Source organism: Diplodia corticola, assembly GCF_001883845.1.
Source record: "Diplodia corticola strain CBS 112549 chromosome Unknown scaffold39, whole genome shotgun sequence".
Classification (NCBI taxonomy): Eukaryota; Fungi; Ascomycota; class Dothideomycetes; order Botryosphaeriales; family Botryosphaeriaceae; genus Diplodia; species Diplodia corticola.
Genome location: NW_017971518.1, coordinates 159,818 through 175,212, shown reverse-complemented (window position 1 = coordinate 175,212; position 15,395 = coordinate 159,818). Strand labels below are relative to the sequence as shown.

At 57.8% G+C, this 15,395-nt stretch overlaps 5 protein-coding genes across 5 annotated transcripts in view; 2 read left to right on the top strand and 3 right to left on the bottom strand.

Moving 5' to 3' along the window:
- Positions 1-6,569: 6,569 nt before the first annotated feature.
- On the bottom strand, positions 6,570-7,406 carry BKCO1_3900047 (uncharacterized protein; the record flags this gene model as incomplete). The annotated part of the gene is made up of 1 exon (XM_020275356.1): positions 6,570-7,406. One exon carries the CDS (start codon positions 7,404-7,406, stop codon positions 6,570-6,572), a length of 837 nt encoding a protein of 278 aa, XP_020128518.1.
- A 362-nt stretch (positions 7,407-7,768) lies between these two features.
- BKCO1_3900046 (nadh-cytochrome b5 reductase 1) lies at positions 7,769-9,058 on the top strand (the record flags this gene model as incomplete). Its single annotated transcript, XM_020275355.1, has 4 exons — positions 7,769-7,919; positions 8,050-8,131; positions 8,260-8,794; positions 8,909-9,058. 4 exons carry the CDS (start codon positions 7,769-7,771, stop codon positions 9,056-9,058), a joined length of 918 nt encoding a protein of 305 aa, XP_020128519.1.
- Positions 9,059-10,801: 1,743 nt separating this feature from the next.
- Positions 10,802-11,503, bottom strand: BKCO1_3900045 (uncharacterized protein; the record flags this gene model as incomplete). The annotated part of the gene is made up of 1 exon (XM_020275354.1): positions 10,802-11,503. One exon carries the CDS (start codon positions 11,501-11,503, stop codon positions 10,802-10,804), a length of 702 nt encoding a protein of 233 aa, XP_020128520.1.
- A 716-nt stretch (positions 11,504-12,219) lies between these two features.
- Positions 12,220-13,944, top strand: BKCO1_3900044 (spermine spermidine synthase; the record flags this gene model as incomplete). Its single annotated transcript, XM_020275353.1, has 1 exon — positions 12,220-13,944. The coding sequence occupies one exon, from the start codon at positions 12,220-12,222 to the stop codon at positions 13,942-13,944; it is 1,725 nt and encodes a 574-aa protein (XP_020128521.1).
- A 996-nt stretch (positions 13,945-14,940) lies between these two features.
- BKCO1_3900043 (uncharacterized protein) overlaps positions 14,941-15,395 on the bottom strand; it is a gene marked incomplete at both ends in the record, with an annotated part of 1,759 nt that continues 1,304 nt past the window's right edge. The window contains 2 exons of the mRNA XM_020275352.1: positions 14,941-15,302; positions 15,367-15,395. The exon at positions 15,367-15,395 is cut by the window's right edge and continues 1,304 nt beyond it. Coding sequence (XP_020128533.1) covers positions 14,941-15,302; positions 15,367-15,395 — 391 coding nt within the window. The remainder of the gene's footprint in view (positions 15,303-15,366) is intronic.

Sequence of the window (15,395 nt, the reverse complement as noted above, 5' to 3'; positions counted from 1 at the left end):
ACTCCACAACGCGGCCCGTGGGCTTACGTTTCATCCTCGCCGTGCCGTAGCACAGAGCTGACGCCTGCCGCTCGTTCGAACCGCTGCCTCCTCTGCCTCTCCTCGCACTTCACTTTACACCGCATGCCGTTCGCGGTACCTACTCTGCTTGTGCTCGCCCACGATACCTGTGCCGTCCGCTCAGCCTCGCCTGCCCGTCCACGAGCGGGCCCGAGTACATGCACACTGGAATGTGGTCTTGTTTGTGTCGATAAGGACATGCTGCCCGCGCCGCCGGGACCAAATAAGAGCTGCCCGTGCTATCTCTGTGCTCCGATATTCCTTTTCCTGCTGTTTGAGAAGGCTGACACCCTACCGCCCAGCCCACCCATGACGGCGGAACATTCGAAATCCCCCGTGCTTGCTGCAAGGAAGCTCTGCGATCTTGCGCGTCCCGTCCCTCTTCCCAGATCGAGCTCTTGTCGTTTCTGCCTCCTCCACCCGCTGGACGCCGCACCGCTGCATTTGTCCTATTCCGGCCGACCGCGGTCAGCTGATTCGGACTGTTTCAATACGCCATTGTCAGCCCTGCTGAGAGGTTGATCAGCCATGGCAGAAAGCTTCGACGGCTTTCACATGGCAACGGCCTGGGCTTTTGGTGTGGCTTTGACATGCTGCGAGTCCCATGGGATTCTTTACACAACCGCTCGAGGGCTACAAAACAGGGATGTCGACAGCGACCACTTTTCTAGGCGCAGTTGACTTCTGGAAGCGGCTTCCTAAGAAAAGTATCCTCCTCGTGCAGCAGTTAGATTCGGCCCTCCCGGGTTCGTCCCTGCTGGGATCCAACCTCCGCGTGCGCAAGGGCTTACGGTACTGAATCAGACCTCACTCTGGGATCGGCGGCCATTGCGGGGTTGGGCTGCCCTCGTCGTAACCGCGCAGGCGGGCGACTGTCTGGAACGGTCGTAGTTCGGGTCCGCGACTCTGCAGCGATTCCTCAGCAACCCTCTCGTATCGTGTCGACCGCCTTGGCTGCACGTCACCAGTCATGCCAGCTCTCAATCGATATAATCTACCCGCCTGCTCCACTCATCGGCCAGCGCTTGTGGAGCTGCAGCAGAAATGCTGCAATCGCGTCCCTACCTGCCTTCAAGTCCGGTCTTGCTTCTGCGGTCGCTCCATCAACTAGCCTAGCCGCGCTTGGCTGCACACTGAGCCAAGCGCGACAAGCCCTCCGAAAGGGGTGTCTCAGAATCCGCGCGTGAAAATGGAATGCTTTTGATCCGACAGAGACGTGCGACGCCGCCGCCGCAACCGCTCGACTGCTTGTTGGCCGAGCACCCACATGACGTTGGACATCGTCTGGACAAGTCGTGTCTCCTGCACCTAATGGATAGTCTTCTAATAATACAGGTTTGCACCGGTGAATTACACTCTTGGATCTAAGGCGCCTTCCGGGAACCGGCGCCGGGAGACTGCCGGCAGGGCTGCCGTCCGTCTATATTCAAGATTTCCGCATGTCCTGCTGCATCTCGGGGGCCACCGACTGGTCTCGCGCGCCAGGCTATGCGGGTCACGCCCACCACTTGCACGTTTGTGTGGCCGCAGGGTGCAGCCAGCGAGGTGCCTGAAATGGACTCTCAGAGCGAATAGGCGTGCTCGCAAGCCAATTGTAGGTGCCGCAAGCAGCCGGCAAGCCTTACAAACGAGTAGGACCCAGCCATCCAACCGTCCAGCCCTCACACCTCTTTCACCTTTAGCATCGGGCGCCCCACAAGCCTTTGCAGGGAACCGCAGCCCTCTGGAAACGGCCCCCGGCACGCGTGACACGGACCAATGGGCTTTTTGGGTCAGCCATCCGCACCAGCATGTCCATCCTTTTAGCGGCGGGCCGAGGCGTGTGTCTGCAGAGTCATGACCCACTTACTTTTCCTTTATTGCCGGCAACCTATGGGCTCCAAGGACGGATGGTGCCACTGGAAGTAGGCCCAGTTTGTCCCACATGCCCTAAATCAGGCACGGGAGCGTGGCACAGGTACAATGCATGTACATAATACTTAGACAACAAGCCATCTATGGTGGGAACGCAATCGAAGTGTCTGCACTATGTTGCTCTTGTACATTCCATTTCATCGTCACCATCCCTTCCATGACTGCGACCTTCACAGGATTTTCACCTCGAAACATGTCCTCATCGCTGGCTACTGTTCTTCCGAAACTCCCTGGGCAATCCATTATCGATCAACCCCTTTTAGCAAAATAGTTATCATCGCGCACTTCCCTTGTCCTGAGCAGGCATGAGTTGAGATCAGCAAGCTTTGCCCCAAAAGCTGACCATTCAGCATACTAATACAAGCGCACCTCCTTTCCAGATGGTCAGGGTTCACGGGCATCCATTGTGACTTATCATTACCGGGAAGATGCCCACCATGCCATGCCCCATCCCTCCCATTCCCATCTGAGACAGCGCGAGACCTGTTTCAGGAAAGACAAAATCATCCGAGAACCTTCTTTTGCCTTTCCTCCATTTTTGCTTCTTCCGTCCCGCGACGGCCTGGACTGGCCGGGAAATATCGGGAAGGGAGGGCTGCGCATCCGCGTCTGAGGTCCACCGGTCCTCGCCGCTTTCTTGTTTACCACACAGCAGTCGGGACGTGTATGTCGCTGATAACCACCATCTTGCAACCACCTCCATGAAATTGTATAATCAGACTCTCTTCACCGTTGCTTATGCTGCTTTTTCCCTCTCTAGACACTATGGATGCTTCTCGCTGACGCACTCACGATGCACTTCCAAGAGCTCATACACCATACTTATGATACGCTACACCTCTACAGAAAATAATGGCTCCTCTCATTCTTCCCTGAAGTGATAGAATGCAAGTCTGCGTCCAACTGCGACAGGTTTGAATTGATACACCATACGACTGGACAAGCATGTTTGAGTCCTCACAGCACTGCCAAGTAGTTAGCCCAATCAGGAATCCGAAAGTGGTTTAGCGTAGCTTGTTCCTCATAAAACTTAGACGTTCGTGTAGGCCCTTAGAAGGAGCAATCCATTGAGTTCAAACAAAGCATAGCCGCCAGGACCGAAGCACCAACGGGCTTCGGAACAGTGTCTTACGACTCACTACTCCCCCAATTGAGCTTTCCGGCTTCCCCACTGCACTGTAACAAGCCAGACGAAGTATCTTACGGACAAGTTGGACCGAGGAAAACTGTTTCAAAGGGCGCTCACTGAACATGCTATGTCGACCCTGGAAACTTGAAAGCGGATGGAAGCGGGTGGAAGCATGGCCTGATAGTGACTCACTCGGAAAACGGACCATTGACCAGCTGAAACAACCAAACTTAAGGCAGGACTGCATCAGCATCGTTGTTGACCGAGAATTGAGATTGAGGCCAATGAGTAGTACAGTTTGTGCCGATATGCCGATACAAATGCCCGCCAGGGTTACCCCGGGGGATGATCTAAATGGCAGCCAATGCAAAGCGAGTAGCTTCCGGCCCATGCGTTGCCGGTTTTTATCCAATGTTCTGCAATCTGACGCTATCAGTGAGTGACAGATGACGAATAGTATGCAAGTGATGGGTTTGCTATATTCAAGGGTATAGTGCCGTTAAAACCTTAATGGATTGTTCCACTAAGGGGCTTCACAGCTGCAGAGGCCAATGTACATGCGAGGTGGGGCGAAGCCCAACCGGGATCTCTATTCTGGGCAGATATTATGTGTGGCTCATCGTTCTCCAACAAGTGCCACATTTTCTTCATATTTTCCCCTGGCGAAGGAAAGAGGATGGTGTTGGTGTAAACACTTCTTTTACACACGTCACTAAAAGAACACGTTGGGCCCGAAGTACAAGTGGCTCAGACTTTGCTTTGAATGATACTGCCGTCTACATCATCTATCACTGTTGCTAACAAGCACAGTGTATGATAATAAAAACATGGACACAACACGAAGTACAGCCCAACATTCCATCAACCGGGAAGTTAGCCGAAGGCCGACAGTCAGAAATGTTATATGGGCTTACATCGACTTCCTCATGTACATGATACTCTACAACAAGACACGGTGGCACAGGAAATATTGAGTATAAAATCATCACATTTCCTTCGCAATAAAAATCATAACTTTATGTTTCTACTTTCGTTGCCCATCTTCCTTTACCTGTTACCAAATCTCTTCCTCTTCCCGAAAGCACAGACAAATGGGTCATACGCTTGTCTTCCAGTGCGATATATCCGCTACCCTGGCCGCTAATTCAACGAACTACTCTCCGATTCATTTTCGGCACGCAGTTCGCGTGACTGAGCCCAGGCCAATCTTGGACTCCAGACTTATGTAGTCCGTACGCACATTTCACATGCAGTTGAGTTGGGGAATCCTTGCATGTGGATGTAACGCGGCCCGTTCGGCAGCTGCATGTGATTGTCAAGATATGGGATGATTTCCCAAAAGGGAGCAAACGGATGAGTAAACAGTGGTTTGCAACGACGGAGATGGAGCGGCAAAGGCGGTTGCAGGAAATGCCTTGGGCTTCGATCAGAGACTGAGTCAAGGCCGGAGATACAGTGTGAAGCAAAGTAGGCGAACAGCTCCCAAAACAAAACAAAGCAATATAGAAGTTACGACCAGCGAACCACGCTAAAAGAAGGGGAGATCGTCAGGAACTTTCCACGGCACTTGCGCATGCATCGGTCGGGTGCGGGCCGCGCGTTCCAACGGACGGGCTAGGTAGGGAGCTGGATACGAAGGTAATAGTCATGAGCCGGGTGTTTGGGGAAAAGCGCCGTGGGTCCTATTGCTTCATCGGGAAAGTAGAATATTGGCCTCGAGCGAGGCAGCGGGCAGGCAACTGCACGGATTAACATTCATTTGACAAGACGAAAAACCGGATGGGGGCCGTCCACTGTCGCAAAGTAGGTCTTGATCCGCACGCGCATGGAAGATGACTGCTGCATCCACTGACCGGTGTGTGCGCGGGCGAGGAGGCAAAGCTTACTCCCTCGGTCCAGGCCAATGGGACCCTTGCGGTGGGCAGGAGGGGGCGAGGCATCATTGGTCTGTTTCGGGGGTGGTGATATTCGCCCCCCGCCGACGCATTATCAGCGCCCCGCCCGTGCCGTGGCAACCCGAAGGTGGGGAGAGCAAAGGCTGTTCTGTCGGTTGCCGTCTTGTCTTGGAAATAAGAGAAGCGTAAGCCACGGGGAGGCACCCTCGCCAACTCACGCGACGACCTCCCCTTCTCCCCAATCCGCGGTCCTGGGCGCAGATCATACAGGCATGAGACCGTTCCCTCTCCCGCTCTTCTCGTTCGTCTTGAATCAGGACGCCGAGGCAACCGCACCTGGGAGCGGGGCAGAGCGCCATCCCTGCAATTTTGAAAGCAAGCCCCCAACAGACGTCCTCGACCCGGCGGCTATCGAGCCTGCGGACATACAGGCCTTCTTCTACTGAACCGTGGCTTCCGGTAGCGCCGGCCAGGCGTTCCTCCTATAACAACGGTCGCGCATAGAGTTTCGATGGGTAAAAGGAACGATATCCCCACCAACCACCGAATGGAAAAAAAAAATGTCGGGCGACTGTGATCCGTATCACGCCTTCCCCCGACAGGCTGACCCCATCGCTGACCAACGGTATGAGAAGGATGAATAGAGTGGCCAGCGGAGCTGCCCGGTGATTCGGGACCCAGCAAAGCAGGCCCAGTGCTGGCTCCACTGCCGTGATTCAAGCATGGAAAAATCGAGATATCACATGGGCGGCGGGCCAATGCTTGGTCGCCGGTCTTACATGCATAGGAGGAGATCTTATTGAGTTTTGCGTTAACCGCCCGGGATGAAGAGAGGACAGGCGAGATGTTTGATCATCATCAACGGCCGCCCCCACCTGACAACCGGCTTCGAGCTATCACACATTTCCCGAATCGTCGACGGACCCGTCCGAGCGGAATCGTCACTGCTTCGACGCGTGGCCGGTCGGCTCACGCCTTACCCGGAGCTCTGGGGCCACCGCTCAACAGATGTAGATTTGGGTATAAAACAACTTGATATTACCGCATATCACATCGGCGATAAGAGCCCACCCGTCGGAGGTCGGTGTCTGAACCACCACGCTGGAAAAAAACCCGATATTGACGGTTGCTGTGTCCAGGTTTCAGCTCCTTTTGGGCTGTCAACGACGTGAGCACTCTTCTCATGCCGGCGCTCGTCACCCAGGGGAACCCCCGCAGCCTCAGGAGATCAAGGCAACCGTCCAACAGTCGTGAAACCTCGAATGAAACCCTAAAAAGCCGGAACAACCTTTGGGCGTACTGTGCCGTCGCCAGCCACGCTTACCTACGGCATTTGCTGTGACAGCCGCGCTACGGATTGCTCACTCTCCAGATGAGCCCAGCGGGAGGGAAAGAGCAAGCGAGGGTCAATCTATACTCACTCTAGCCTCTTTCATCATCTAACCTGCTCAGGGCGTCCAACATCCGTCCCAAAGGACCACCAGGCTCTCGAGCCCGGGGAGGACTGGACTGGACTGGACTGGACCGGACCGAACGAGGTGATTCCTTCCTACCCACCCAACCCACCTCTTTCAATTCATCCACCTCTCCAGCAACTCGGGCGGCGCATCCCTCAGCAGCACATGGACGTGATCCACGCCCCTCACGCTCTGCAGCGCCGCCCAGTTCTTGAACCACAGCACCCTCTCCCCCCTGTCGGCCTCGGCCTCGCCCTCGCCCAACGGCACCCTAAACGTCTCCGTCACGTACGCCTCCACCCGCGCGCGCGCCTCGGCCGTCAGATCGCCGCCCGCCCCTTCACCACCACCCCCCACCTCCACCACCTCCAGCGGCGTCTTCACCCACACGCACACGTGCGCGATCCCCTCGTCCAGCCCGTACGGCCAATCGTTCCGCAGCACCCGCACGTCCGCCGCGTTCGCAAACGGCGTCGCGTCTGCGCAGTCAAACGCGATGCCGGAGTGCGCATCGTTCGCGCTCGGCGTCCAGTGCAGGCGCTCGCGCAGCAGGTAGTCGGTCAGGGAGCCGTGGCGGGCGCGGACGTCGAGGGACCAGTCGAGGTAGGCGCGCGTCTGCGACGGGCTGCGCGTGAGCAGGTGCAGGGCGTTGGCGGCGAGCAGGGCGCGCAGGTCGCGCCACGAGTGCGGGGTGAAGCGCGAGTCATCGGCGGGCTGCGCGAGGATGCGCTTGTCGAGGTCGGTCAGGTGCGGGAATTGCGCGAGGTAGTCGGCCGTGGTCTTGTTGTTGTTGTTGTTGTTGTTCTTGTTGTGACTGCCGTTGCCTGTTACCGGGCCCGAGGTTGTAGTGGTAGTAGTTGTTGTTCTTGTTGCTGTAGCTGGTGCCGGCGGCGCCGGCAGTGGCGTGATCAGCGCGGTCGTGGTGTCGTTGACGAAGTCGCCGGGCGACATGATTGCGGATGGGGAGGTTGGGGGGAGGTGGACTGGTTGGGGCACGCGAGAAGGCGGGCGCTGAGAGCTGGCCACTAGGTACTGCTACATGGTGAGTTCGTTCGCTCGGTGACAAGCGCGAAGGAATTGGTGGGCGGAAAGGCCCCGCGGATTTCCTTGCCCAAAGCGTGGAAGGGGTCCTCGGGCGGATTTTCCCCACACCAGCTTTTCGCCGCGAGCTGCTCAACGTCGGCAACTTGCGTCGCCGCCCCAAACTTAAGAGCAAACACCACTGCCCCACCACCAGAACCTCTCTCTCCCCCTTCCGTTCCTCCCTCCCTCCAGCTCCCACCTCTCCGGCATCTCTCAATCGCCCGCCAGCCATGTCGGGAGCCCTCGCGCCGCAGTTCGTGCACGGCGTGTACATCCCCTCCGCCCTCTTGATCGTCGGCACCGCCATTATCAACAAGCAATGGGTTCCCTTCGCCGTCGTCATTGCCGCTCTCCTCGGCGGCTGGAAGGTCTTCAGCAACCGTACGCCCGCCCTCTCTCCCCCCCATCTCTCCCGCAACCCTCAATCATCGCGCCCCCAAGCTCCGCGCTGCTCCGAGATCGGTACCCCCAAAAAAGGACCTCCGAAGCTGACAGTCAATTGCAACTGCAGAACCCCGCAAGGTGCTCAAGCCCGACGAGTTCCAAGACTTTGAGCTCAAGGAGAAGACCATACTCTCGCACAACACCGCCATGTAAGCCTTTTCCTCGCCGCTTCCGCGCTTTCCGGCGAGCACGCCCCCGCCTCGTGCTCTGCAAACCGAAAGATCATCCCACACCCTCCCATCCCGCCAGCCCCCCCAACCAACTGACAGCCCCACAGCTACCGCTTCGCCCTCCCGCGCCCGACCGACATCCTCGGCCTCCCCATCGGCCAGCACATCAGCATCGCAGCCACGCTGCCGGGCCAGCCCAAAGAGGTGGTGCGGTCCTACACGCCCATCTCGTCGGACCTGGACGCGGGCCGGGTCGACCTGCTCATCAAGGCGTACCCGACGGGCAACATCTCCAAGCACGTGGCGTCGCTCAAGATCGGGGAGACGATCAAGGTGCGCGGGCCCAAGGGCGCCATGGTCTACACGCCCAACATGGTGCGCCACTTCGGCATGATCGCCGGCGGCACCGGCATCACGCCCATGCTGCAGGTCGTCAAGGCCATCCACCGCGGCCGCCCCGCCGGCGACCGCACCCAGGTCGACCTCATCTTCGCCAACGTCAATCCCGACGACATCCTGCTCAAGGAGGACCTGGACGCCCTCGTCGCCAAGGACGACGGCATCCGCGTGCATTACGTCTTGAACAACCCGCCTGAGGGCTGGACCGGCGGCGTTGGCTTCGTGACTGCTGATATGATCAAGGTGCGTTTTTTTCCTACTTCCTGCTCGATTGGTGCGAGGCTGGAGTTTTTCCTTCCCCGGGCCCGGCATTGAGGAGTGTTTGTCGCTAACTTTTGTTGCTGCTGCCATCACCAGGCCAAGCTTCCTGCTCCCGCAAAGGACGTCAAGGTCCTCATCTGCGGCCCTCCCCCCATGGTCAGCGCCATGAAGAAGGCCGCCGAGTCCCTGGGCTACGACAAGGCCAGGCCCGTCAGCAAGCTCGAGGACCAAGTCTTCTGCTTCTAAGCGTGCTCTTTTCTTTCTTTTTTGTGTTGTGTGAAAAGAAAAGAAAAAACGCAACCAACTTTACCAAGCGCCTGCCAACGAAACTCGCTCTCGAGCTTGAAGTGGTAGAGGAAAGGCTGCGTCGAAAAAGGAAACTCAACAGAGACGCGCCTGAGATATGTTTGGTTTCCCGTTATTCGGCGGCGTATCAAGAGGCATATATGATCACATAGACGCAGAAGAAGCCCATGGGCAAAATGATTGACGAAGTTAGGACAGGGGTTTGTTGTAGCCCTTGGGTGGGAGACGGAGAGAGCAGAGCAGATATCCCAAATATGTTTTTTCGTTTCTTTGCATTTATTTTGCATCCTGCGAGGTTCCAATGTTGTAGAAACAGAACGCTCCCAAAGCGCGTTTCCTCATGAAGTAAGTGTTATGAACAAAAAACATGAGAAGCTTCGAGCTTCGATTTCGAAGTGAATGATGATGCCTTTTTCGCTTTAGCTTTCTGGGTGCCTCGCGGTCGTCGTGATAAGTCATAACTCGTATTAAAAAGACTGGTATGGTATATGGTATGGTGAATATCTTCGCTGGCTAAAATGCGTACAAAGAAAAAAAAGACGGGAAAAACAAGAGGCTTCTTCTTCGGCTGGCCGTGGTGAAGACGGACGGAACGCATCATCCAAAAAAAAAAAAAAAAGAAGAGAGAAGACGTCCGCAAAGGCAAAGCTAAGCATTTCGCGGGGGCGCGGTGGGCGGTTGTGTGTGTGGGTGATTTGTATAGTCGGGGGAGTTGTCGTCGAACGCTTTTTTCGCGCCATGTTCATTTGCGTTGGTTGGTCGTCTTTCCCTATCGATTTTTCTTTTCTCTTCTCGTTGATATAACTCGTCATCTTCAGCCATGTCGAAAATAAATCCTTTCCCGTGTCGTTCTCATTGCTGATAATCCTCTCTGTGCTCTCTCATTGACAAATATCCGCGTAATGTGACTGACAAAAGTGAAGGAAACCACTTCTCTCGAGACGAATGTAGGCATCGAATCGCCTCGCGAAGGCAGTTTTTGGGAGATGTAGTAAAAGGGGGGTTGGGGAGGGGGGGTGTTTGGTCATCGAAATGAAGAATGGTTCGGAGAGAGTAAAAAAAAGAAAAGGGTTTGAACGAGATGTTGCCTTTCTTCCTCGTGGCGTGATTTGGGTGGATGGGGGGCGGTCCACTGGGTGGATTCTGGGCGACTTGGTTTAGGGGTTCTGTTTTTCCCTTTGCAAAGGCAGCTTTTCACCCGGGGAAGTCACACGACCAATGACTCTCTCTGCTTTTCAAGTCTCCCACCCGGAACACTTGGGGTATTCATTGCGACTTTTTCACGGGCCGGATGGGAGGCTTGGAATTTCTGATCTGGGTAATGACGTCCTGCGCCTGGGTTGCGATAATGTCCCCATACCTGAAAGCACTTGCTTCATTTCATGTCTGCCTTTCTCAAGTGCTTTCACAGCATGCTTACAGGTCGGGTCACTGGCCGTGGGGTTGAGGGCGGCACGGCGCTCAGCTGAACAGCTTAACCTTCAGAAAGGATGGGCGGCGGCACCTCTCGCAGCCGACGTGGGTAGCAACGGTGACGGTGGTCGTGCCGTTGGTGGTTTCAGTGGTTTGCGTGTGAGCATGCCGGTTGGGGCACTGCAGGGTCGGTCTGCGCGGTTTCGATGACGTAAGAGGAGAGGAGGTCTCTTCGATGGCGGTGGAAGAAGCACTGGCTTCCTTTAATTGTCAGAAGTCCTGCACGCCCGTCTCGCCGGTGATTCTGGGGGTGGCGGGGCCCGAGTGTATCCAGCTGGGCTCCTCTTCGTCGAAGTACTGCTCCTGGGTGTCGCGCTCCTCCTCCTGGACGTCATCCCACTCCTCGCTCTCGTCGACCTCCTCGTAGCAGAAGTCCGGGTCGTCGCCGCGCAGGAAACGCTGGCCCATGTCGTCGCGCCATCGCGCGAGGCCCTCCTCCTTGGTCTTGATCTCGTCGTCGCTGTCGTCGTCGATGGCCAGGATCTCGCCGTTGGGCCCGCGGCGGACGGCGATGGACGAGGCGTCGGGGTTGTGCAGGGCCTGCAGCTTGGCTTCGGAGCGCAGCAGATCGGCCTCGAGCACGCCCGAGTAGCCCTTCGCGCGGCCCTCGGCCTCTCGCTCGGCGGGGGTCTGGAAGCGGCGCACCAGGCGGTCGTACAGCAGGGGGTCGGCCAGCTCGAGCCCAGACGAGAAGTACTCGGGATGGGTGTCGAGGTAGCGCTTGCGGCGGTTCTTGACGCGGATGCGGTGGGCGCGGGCTTGGGCGTCGTCGTCGGGCTTGAGGTCCTGAGGGGCGCTGGCTGGGGCGGCGAAATTGCGCGACGACAGAGGCTCGCTTGCGGTATCGATCTGCGGTGCGGTGGGCTCCTCGACGTGCATGCTGGATTGGCCGGCGGGGCCGAGGAAAGGCATTGGGGGGGGAGGAAAGGAAATGGGCGAACGAGTGACGGGGCGGTGGGTGGGATGATTCGGGGTGCGGCGGGAGAGCGGCGGCCTTTTGCAAGAAAAACGAGAGACGGCGGACCGGTGAGGAGCAGAAGCGTGTCGAAGTGAAGTGGCGCGTGGAGCAGCTCTGGCACCCGAAACGGGCAAAAAGGGTAGCTATGACGCCCATCAGCTGCTCGCGTGCGGCAGACCCTGCGCAGCCCTGGCGGCGCCGGCAGTGGGGCGCGCAGCAGGCAAGCGTTTCACCCAGCACCAGCATCCGCGACAGCCCTGTCACCACGCGCTGCACGGCGCAGCTCAGCGACAGCCATGTCCGCCTTCACCCAGCGCCTGTCCGGCGCCGCCAAAGCCGTCTGCACCTTCTTTGTCTACTTCTACCGCATCCTCTGCTGCCGCCTGTAGGCCCCGTGCCGACCACGCCCGACCACGCCCGCCCACGCCCGCCCACGCCCATGCCCGCCCCCGAGCACCGCATTGCCGCATTGCCACACTCGCCCTGCAGAGCGCCAGGTGTCCCGTTCGCGTCCCTCATTTTGCCGTCTCCAGCGTCGCCAATCACCACCCACCCTTCCATCCTCAACCCACTGCCGTCTCCGCAGCCACCAGGAATCGTCGGCGCTGGTTCGCCCCTTCACACTCCGACTGCCAGCCCCTGAGCCAATCCGCGCTACCCGCCGCACGCCATGCCTTCTAAGCCCTCGGCAGCCCCCGAGCCCCCGGCCCCCGCGCGCCCCTCGCCCTCGTCGCCTGCCCAATCTGGAAAGAGCCATGCCTCACGCTCGCCCGCCGCCGCCATCCTCAGGGCCACGGCCCTCATGGCCGCGGCCGGCCTCGCCTCGACCGTCTCGCAGCTCAGCCTGTCTCCGGTCTACGGCAGCATCCCCGCCGCCATCTGGCATCAGAAGAGCTTGATGTTCACCGCGCTGGTCGTTCTGATCAACAAGACCGTCTTCCAGCGCATCTTCCCCGCCAATGTTCACGTTTGGGTTCCCATTGTGGCCTTCTGGACCCTCCCAGTCCAAAGCCTTGCCTTCCACTACAGTTCTGTCCTTGGCCCCGTCTACGGGCCCGTAGTCACTGAGCTCCTCACCTTCTTTCCCTTCCTCCTGCTGGCGCTGTACGCCGCCGTTTCTGCATTGGACGTCCTAGATCTCAGCTTGTTCAGCCCTGGCTTCGCCCAAGGCATTCCGCCGCTGGCGTGCTATACCACTTTCTCTACCGTCGAGAAGTTCGTCGCTGGAGCCCTGCCTGCTTATATGGGCTCCAATGAATTCTTTACAAGGTCTGGCTTGCAATTATTTGTGGCTGTTGTTTCTGCTTCTGTGGCTCCTTCTAAGTTCTTGGTGCTTGCCCTGCCCGCAATTCTCCACACCGTTCGCTTCAACCCTCATTTCCCCAGCGCCGTCACCACCGCTGTCTTGAACGAGACGCTCCACGCAAACCAGTACACGCTTCTGGAGCGTCGGGAATCCTTGACCGGTTACGTTTCCGTTATTGAGAGCCACGAGAACCAGTTCCGCTTGCTGCGCTGCGACCACAGTCTACTGGGCGGCGAGTGGCTCGTGAGCCCGGAGCGCCACGCCATCGGACAGACGCAGCCCGAGAGCATCTACACCGTCTTTACCATGCTGGAGGCCGTGCGTCTCGTCATCACCGGCGCCGTCAACAACCAGCGCCCCGACTCCGCCAAGAGCGCGCTCAACATCGGTCTGGGCATCGGTACCGCGCCGACGGCGCTCATCAAGCACGGCATCAACACAACCATCGTCGAGCTCGACCCGGCCGTGCATGCCATGGCGACCAAGTACTTCGCGCTGCCGACCAAGCACACCGCCGTCCTGCGCGACGCCGTGGCCTACGTCGGCGAGACCGCCGCCTACGCCCCCGCCAGCTTCGACTACATCATCCACGACGTCTTCACCGGCGGCGCCGAGCCCACCGCCCTCTTCACCCTCGACTTCCTGCAGGGCCTGAAGACGCTGCTCCGCCCCGACGGCGTCGTCGCCATCAACTACGCCGGCGACCTCCGCCTCGCCTCGACCCGCCTCGTCCTCAACACCATCCACGCCGTCTTCCCCTCCTGCCGCATCTTCCGCGACCAGGCCAAGGACGAGGCCGCCTCGGCAGACGAGATGGACTTCATCAACATGATCGTCTTCTGCCGCCCCTCCAAGACCCCCCTCCACTTCCGCCAGCCCGTCGACGCCGACTTCCTCGGCAGCATGGTCCGCCGCCGCACCCTGTACCCCACCAAGGAGCTCGAGGTCGCGTTCACGCCCGACGACGGCGCGGACCTGCTCACCCCCGACACCGTCGGCGTGCTGGAGGAGGGCCACCGCGAGAGCGCCGTCAGCCACTGGCGCATCATGCGCACCGTGCTGCCCGACAAGATCTGGGAGCTCTGGTGATTCAAAAGACCGGCCGGCCGGCCAGCCAAAAAGCTTTTTCTTTTTCCATGAGATGAGGAAAGTACCTACCTAACGGTGCAGAGGTTTGGAGTCGAGCGGTCGTGGAGCTTTTTGCGTTTCACGGTCGCCGTCTAATACTATATGCATTCCTTGTCGATATATCATTGATTGATTATGTAGTTGGAGGAGGAGGCTGTGCCAAGGCCTTTAGGATATTTCTTCTGCATGTATGTATGTACTTCGGCAGTCTCAAAAAAAATAACACAAAAGAAGTGGTCTTCTTTCAAACCAAGTGCTCACAACGAATTTCCAACGTTTTCTCAACCTTTTTCCTAGCTAGGTAGACTCATGTCTCTGCTCACCCGTGCACTAATGAAAAAAAAAAAGAATTGGGTCATACGGCCCAAAAAATCATGGAGGAGGATCACGGTCAAATGGTACGAGCTGATCCATCCCATCGTCCAACGATCTTCGGAATCCACATCAACGAAACGCGCACACACACTCTCCCTTCCGGTATCATCAGGCAGTGCCACGGTAATCTTTTTTGCTTTAGGTAAGATCCTCCCTCCTTCCCTCATGCCCTCTCCACTGTGAACAAGATATTTGCTTCGCGTCCTCAGTCAGGAATCTCTCGTAGTCAATGAAGAAGTTCATATACGATTCCTTCCCTTCCCTTCACGGGGGACGACGGATGGAGACGAAGCCATATATACATCTGTCTACGTCCTGGTCTGTCCTTCAACTACCTCACTTGGGAAAAGTGACTGTCCAAGCCCACATATCCGCTCTACACCCAGTTACTCGCTTCGACTACCCATGCATGAAGGAAGGCAGAAATCTACATTGTTGTCCAGATGTTCGCTTCAACTGCGCTTTCGGACAAAGTTTGGTCTGAATTCTACATAGGCCGGCACCCGTGCTGTTTTTTTTTTTTTTTATGGTTTTGTGTTGGGCGTAGCCCCGGATGAGAACAAGGAGTTTCCCAACCAACCTCTACAACTCCTCAGAATGCTCTGAGGAGGAAGTAGAGGCGGCGGAATCCTCCTCGTACTCACCCGAGGGCTGCGCCCCGAGGCCGTCGACAAACTCCCTCACCCCCACCATCCTCTCCACCCTCTCCAGCCTCTTCTGCATGTCCAGCAGCTGCTGGCGCAGAGACGCGTTGTCGGCCGTCAGTTGGTCGACCGTGCGCTGCAAACCGTCAAACTGTTGACGGTCCTGCGCCAGCAGCTGCTGGCTGCCCTCCTCCTCCTCCACCTTCTCCTCCTCCTTCTCCTTCTCCTCCTCCACCACCTCTCCCTCCTCCCTCTCCTCCTCCGCCACCACCACCTCCCCCTCCCCCTCCTTCTCCTCCTCTTCCTCCCCAAACAGCTCCAAGGCCTGCACAAGGAGCGCCTCCGTCTGCTTGTCCCCCTCCACCCCACCCCTCTCCTCCCCCTCCCCCTCCC